The sequence below is a fragment of the Doryrhamphus excisus genome, chromosome 19 (genome assembly GCF_030265055.1).
Source record: "Doryrhamphus excisus isolate RoL2022-K1 chromosome 19, RoL_Dexc_1.0, whole genome shotgun sequence".
NCBI classification, from domain to species: domain Eukaryota; kingdom Metazoa; phylum Chordata; class Actinopteri; order Syngnathiformes; family Syngnathidae; genus Doryrhamphus; species Doryrhamphus excisus.
The window spans coordinates 1,726,797-1,732,796 of record NC_080484.1 but is presented as its reverse complement, the minus strand read 5'-3'; the positions used below and the strand labels follow the sequence as shown (position 1 = coordinate 1,732,796).

General features: G+C 37.8%; 1 protein-coding gene across 1 annotated transcript in view; it reads left to right on the top strand.

The window, feature by feature from the left end:
* Window positions 1-6,000, top strand: part of efna2a (ephrin-A2a) — a 116,256-nt gene continuing 110,256 nt past the window's right edge. Inside the window, exons 1-2 of the mRNA XM_058056171.1 lie at window positions 1-527; window positions 613-781. Of these exons, the coding sequence (XP_057912154.1) occupies window positions 651-781 (131 nt within the window). The 5' untranslated portion in view covers window positions 1-527; window positions 613-650. The remainder of the gene's footprint in view (window positions 528-612; window positions 782-6,000) is intronic.

Here is a 6,000-nt window from a genome sequence, read left to right as displayed (position 1 = left end):
AGCTCACGGTACCAGTTTAACTCCGGTATCACACCGGTATCGATAATATCGACGTTCGTTTCGACCCGCGCGGCTCAGGAGTTCCTAATAAAATGGCTGCAAGCGCAAGGAGGCAGTGAGCCGTAAGGGGGCGTGGCCAGACCCCGCCCTCGCAGAGGAATAAAGAGCGGGGACGAGCGTGGCGGGTGGGCGTGGAGTGGAGTGGCCGTGTGCTGCCGGGGATGCAACGCGCGCATTCATGTGCACGCTGCGTGGGGCGGGGAGCGTGGATTTTTACACGCGGAGTTGGAACCAGGTGCGCCATTTCTTGTTTTTTTTTTTTTTTGCGTGTATTTCGCTTCTTTTTCTTTGTTCGTGAAGTGCACCTGAACGCATCACCGCTGTTTTGAGTTCCGGAGTCCAGTCTAGAAGCGGAACGCCTGCGAGATTTTCATTCGGTTTTTTTTTTGGGGGGGGGGGAAGAAAACTTTGGACTCTCACAGAGGACCCGCAGAACCCCCCCACCACCACCGCCGCCCCGCCCACGTGTGAGTACCATGAACGCCGCGCACTTGCAGAACCCGAACCGGTTTTCAGCGAGAGCATCTCAACTTTCCGCTTTGTGGACCGCAGCGAGAACGTAAACAAAAACCGGATCTGGACCAGACCAAATGACGATGAGGGGGACAAAGTGTGCCACGGAGGTGCTGCTTGTGACCCTGCTGTCGTGGGTGTGCGTGTGGGCCGAGGAGAAGATCATATTTGACAGACACTCCGTCTACTGGAACAGCTCCAATCCCAAGTGAGTGTGCGCATGCGTCAACGCCTCGATTGATAAATTGATTGATTGAATGAATGCTTGCGTTCGGTTTCTTTGTGTGTGTGCGTGTGTTTGTGCGTGTTGTTGAAAGTCACGCTTTTTCTCGCGTGCACGCGCACGCTTGGAATGCCTAATTAGCAAAAAACAAAACAAATAAATCCATAAATAAAAAGGCGTTTTTAAGAGTTGAATAATCTGCAATGGAAATGGCAGGTTATACCAATTGTGGCCACCAGAGGGCGCTGTTTTACATTTTCTCCCCGTGTAACGCAAAGATGTATGTAATACTTTACATTATTAATTTGCTGATGCTATCAAAACGATACGAGGACATCCATTGAATATGAATATATAAATATATAGTATATATATTACTGGAATAAATGAATATTTAATTAATTGAGATGTTACAGCGTTGCATATAAACGCTTCAGTGTATGTAGTGTCCTTGAGATTGGCGCCATTGTTATGGTTATGCTTTGGTAATGTTGTTGCTATAACTTTATTGCAATGTCGCGTATTACAATTTTTTTCATATGAATTTGTGTTTCAATTCCCGTTGATATGTTTTGCTTTTAGGGGCGATGTACTAATTTTTTTTTTTTTTTGGACTTCATCTGCTTCTGAGATAATAAAATTAGTTAAATATATTTTATTGTATATATATATATATATATATATTTATTGTTTATGACCTGATGCTAGTTAGCTACTTTATTGGAGATATTTAACGATATTATTATTAACGATATTTTACATGCAAATTGAATCTGTTCATACAATAGATTTAGGCATTTTGGCTTTAAAACTAAATTAATTTTTTTTTTTAATTTGACATTTTTAAATCACATATTTTCAGAATGTAAAAACTGGCAAACGTGTGTCCAAATTTTTGTTGAAAAAAAAAAATTTTTTTTGTTTGACCCAGTTTTTGATGAATTATTATTAAATGTTGCCTTGGTTATAGTACGCCCTGGTTTTCATACTTCCTAGTTTTTGGTTTAAAAAGTGTGCCTAAATGGGTGGGTGGGGGGTGTCAACATTGAGTCTAGGTTTTTCTCTGCTCCAGTTTTTTTGAAATTTTTGGTTAAAGTTCTCCCTCATTTTTAGTCCAAAAATGTAAAAAATTTCCATTTGTTTATTGTACGCCCCAGTTTTTGCCTAATTATTAGTGAAATGTTGCCTTGGTTATAGTGCGCCCTGGTTTTCATACTTCCCAGTTTTAATTTAAAAAGTGTGCCTAAATGGGGGGGTTCAACATTGAGTCTAGGTTTGTCTATGCTTCAGTTTTTTTTGAAAATTTTGGTTAAAATTCTCCCTCATTTTTTGTCCAAAAATGTAAAAATTTGCAAATATTTGCATGTATTTTTATGTGTCCCAAAATTTCCCAAACATTTTCCATTTGTTTATTGTACGCCACAGTTTATGCCTAATTATTTGCAAAATGTTGCAAATAATTTTGTAATATTTATATATTATATATATAAAATTTTTGCCACCAGCTGCTTATAAAGATCTGCTTTGTCGTTTCTAAGAAACTCTGATGCAAAATTCAATTTCTGCATTAATTTTCTATGCCGCTTATCCTCGTTAGGGTGGAGAGTTCATCTAAGCTGCACTTTTCTTTATTAGCGACTTTAACCAAGACAAATTCCACTACTTCAGTTCCGGAAGCATTTAGCTTGTAGACCGGTGTTGTCATTCAGTGGTTTAGATTCTGCCTAGCAACAAGTACCAAATATGTCACATGGCCAGGAAAAATAATAAGCAATTTAGTCGATTTAGATTTTTGATTCTTCGACTGAATGTTTTGGTTTACATACATAGTCAGCCAAAATACTTTTGAACTTCCTGTTCCTGTCACTTCCTGTGTAAATTGTCATTCAAAGAGCAGCGGCGGGTACATGATGATTTTTGTTGTTGGAATTCTGCCTAGCAACAAGTGGCAAAGCAGGGAAAAAAAAAAAAAACGTCTGCGTCTGCTAGAATTAAATGTGAAGGTTTATAGCGAATGATTTGCACGACGATGCTCTTTTCCGCTTTTTTGGTGCTCCGCTTTTTTTTTTTTTTCCTGTAGAAAAACACTCATGTTCCTGATGCTCACACACACACACACACACACACACACACACACACACACACACACACACACACACTCTGACTACATCACTTCTCCACTGAAGCCATCTCAAATATTTAACAGGCAAGGGGGAACATTTTCTCCCTTTCTCGCTCTCCGTCTCGCTCCTTTTCTTCTCCTCTCTGCACTTTCTACTCCTCCTCTCTCTCTCTCACACGCACGTACGCGTGCACGTACGCACGGCCAACATCAGCCGCTATGTTTAAGCTATATGGAATGCTGCCGCGGGCGATGCTATTCCTTCAGGGAAGTTGAAGCGAGGAAGTGGGGAGGAGGCGCGTATCAAAAATGCATAGCAATGAACGAGGACGGTGACGCCGGTGAACTTGGTTCCCCCTTCTTCCGTCCCACACCGGGTTCTGAATGGGGGGTGGGGGGCCAATTTTTTTGCAAAATTTTTTTCACGGCACGTTTTTGTGAAAAAAAAAATGTGAAAAAGTGAACATTTTTTTCACTGTTAGCTTTTGTGAATTTTGTTTTGTGAAAAAGTGAAAAAAAATTTCACTGTTAGTTTTTGTGATAAATTTTTGTGACAAAGTGAATTTTTTTTTCACTTAGTGTTTGTGAAAAAAAAAAAAAAAAATTTGTTGAAAATCCCCCAACATTTTCCATGTGTTTGCTGTACTCTGCAGTTTTTGCCAAAGTTTTGGCAAAATTCTACCTCGGTTATAGTGCGCCCTGGTTTTGTTGAAATTTTTTTTCACAGTTAGTTTTTGTGAAAAAAATTTTGTAAAAAAATGTTTTTGTTGTTGAAAATCCCCCAACATTTTCCATGTGTTTGTTGTTCTCTGCATTTTTTGCCAACGTTTTTGCAAAATTCTACCTCGGGGGAATTTTTTTGCAAAAATTTTTTCACGCCATGTTTTTGTGAAAAATTTGTGAAAAAGTGAATTTTTTTTTCACTGTTAGTTTTTGTTGAAAATCCCCCAACATTTTCCATGTGTTTGTTGTACCCTGCAGTTTTTGCCAAAGTTTTTGTAAAATTCTACCTGGGTTATAGTGCGCCCTGGTTTTGTTGAAATTTTTTGACAAAAATTTCCCTCAAATTTTTTTTCACGGCACGTTTTTGTGAAATTTTTTTTGTGAAAAAGACCTTTTTTTCACTGTTAGTTTTTGTGAAAAAAAAATTGTGAAAAAGTGAAAAAAAAATTCACTGTTAGTTTTTGTGAAAAAAAATTTGTAAAAAAAAATTTGTAAAATTTTGTAAAAAATTTGTTGGTTGAAAATCCCCCAACATTTTCCATGTGTTTGTTGTACTCTGCAGTTTTTGCCAAAGTTTTGGCAAAATTCTACCTTGGTTATAGTGCGCCCTGGTTTTGTTTAAATTTTTTGACAAATTTCCCTCAAATTTTTTTTCACGGCACGTTTTTGTGAATTTTTTTTGTGAAAAAGACCTTTTTTTCACTGTTAGTTTTTGTGAAAAAAAAAATTGTGAAAAAGTGAAAAAATATTTCACTGTTAGTTTTTGTGAAAAAACAATTGTAAAAAAAATTGTTTTTTGTATAACATTTTTTTTGTGGAAAATCCCCCAACATTTTCCATGTGTTTGTTGTACTCTGCAGTTTTTGCCAAAGTTTTGGCAAAATTCTACCTCGGTTATAGTGCGCCCTGGTTTTGTTGAAATTTTTTGACAAAAATTTCCCTCAAATTTTTTTTCACGACACGTTTTTGTGAAAAAATATTTGTGAAAAAGTGATTTTTTTTTCACTGTTGTCTAAAAATTTGAGGGAAATTTTTGTCTAAAAATTTGAGGGAAATTTTTGTCAACAATCAGACATTCATATCAGACATTTTGACTTCATCTGAGTTTTTTGGGGGTAAAAATTTGGGGTTTAATTCCCGCGCCATCGTGTGGTGAATTATCCAGAAATATAATAGCACACACAACACAGGAGTCTTCCATGTTTTGACACATTTTCCGGCCTTTTAGTGGAACCAGTCCGGAGCAGAAATTGTTTATACAGCTAAGCATTATACCCAAAGTGAACAAAGTAGGAATAACGGCAATGTTTCTCAACCAATCTTGCTCAAATTTCACCCACGTGAGTTTGCCCGTCATGTAAACGTGTGTACCAAATTTGGCTGTGATATGATGAAATATTCCGAAGTTACAGTGCATTAACAAATTACTTATGTATTTAGAAAACAGCGCCACCGTGTGGTTTATTTGCTTTAAAAATAATAGCACATGCGCTACAGTGGGGGGGCACGTTTTGCCCAATTTTCAGCCTTTTGTGTGCAGCGGTTCAGGAGTAGAAGAGTTAGACGTAAGTAAATAAATATTCCTGTTTACAACCATGCATGCTGCTAATTGTTGCAGTCCATTCTAGGCGGGTTAATGGATAGCAGATAGCGGGATGGGGGATGGAGTTTTGGGGCGGCGGCGGGGGGAGGTGCGGGGGCGGGGCTGATTCTCCATTTCAAGGTCTGTTCTGACAATAGAAAATGTTCCCGCTAATTCAATTCAAAGCACTCAAGCAAAGCTTGCGGTCACGGCGAGTAGCGGCGTCATACGTGATGGGGGGCGGGGGGCGGTGGGTGGCAGTGGGGGGGTCGGGGGGGTTGCATTGCGCTATAAGAAAAAGAGGCAGCGAGATGTAGGTCACACAAACACCATTCAGGTTCCATTTTCCTGCTTGTGTACACACACACACACAAACTGGCTCATATAAAAGGCTTGCATGTTACGGTGCTTTGTGCAGCTAATAGCGTCTTTTGCACACAAGCTAGCAGGATAAAAAAATGTCGGCGGCAAAAAACATTACAGAGAAAAAAGTCGTCATTTTAGGAGGAAAATAAAGTTTTTTTTATCAACATAAAGTTTCAAATACTAAAGAAAAAAAATGTTGATTTTTTTTTTAAAAAATATTATTAATATTATAAAAAAGATGTAATTTCTGGAAAATTCTGTTTCGGAAAATTTGTGAAAAAAAAGAGGAACAAAGTCATAATATTAATAGAAAAAACACCCAAGTATAATTATAACTCATAATTACAAGTACAATAGTTATAAAAATAAACAATATGGAGTCATTAAACGATATTTCATAATATAAACATG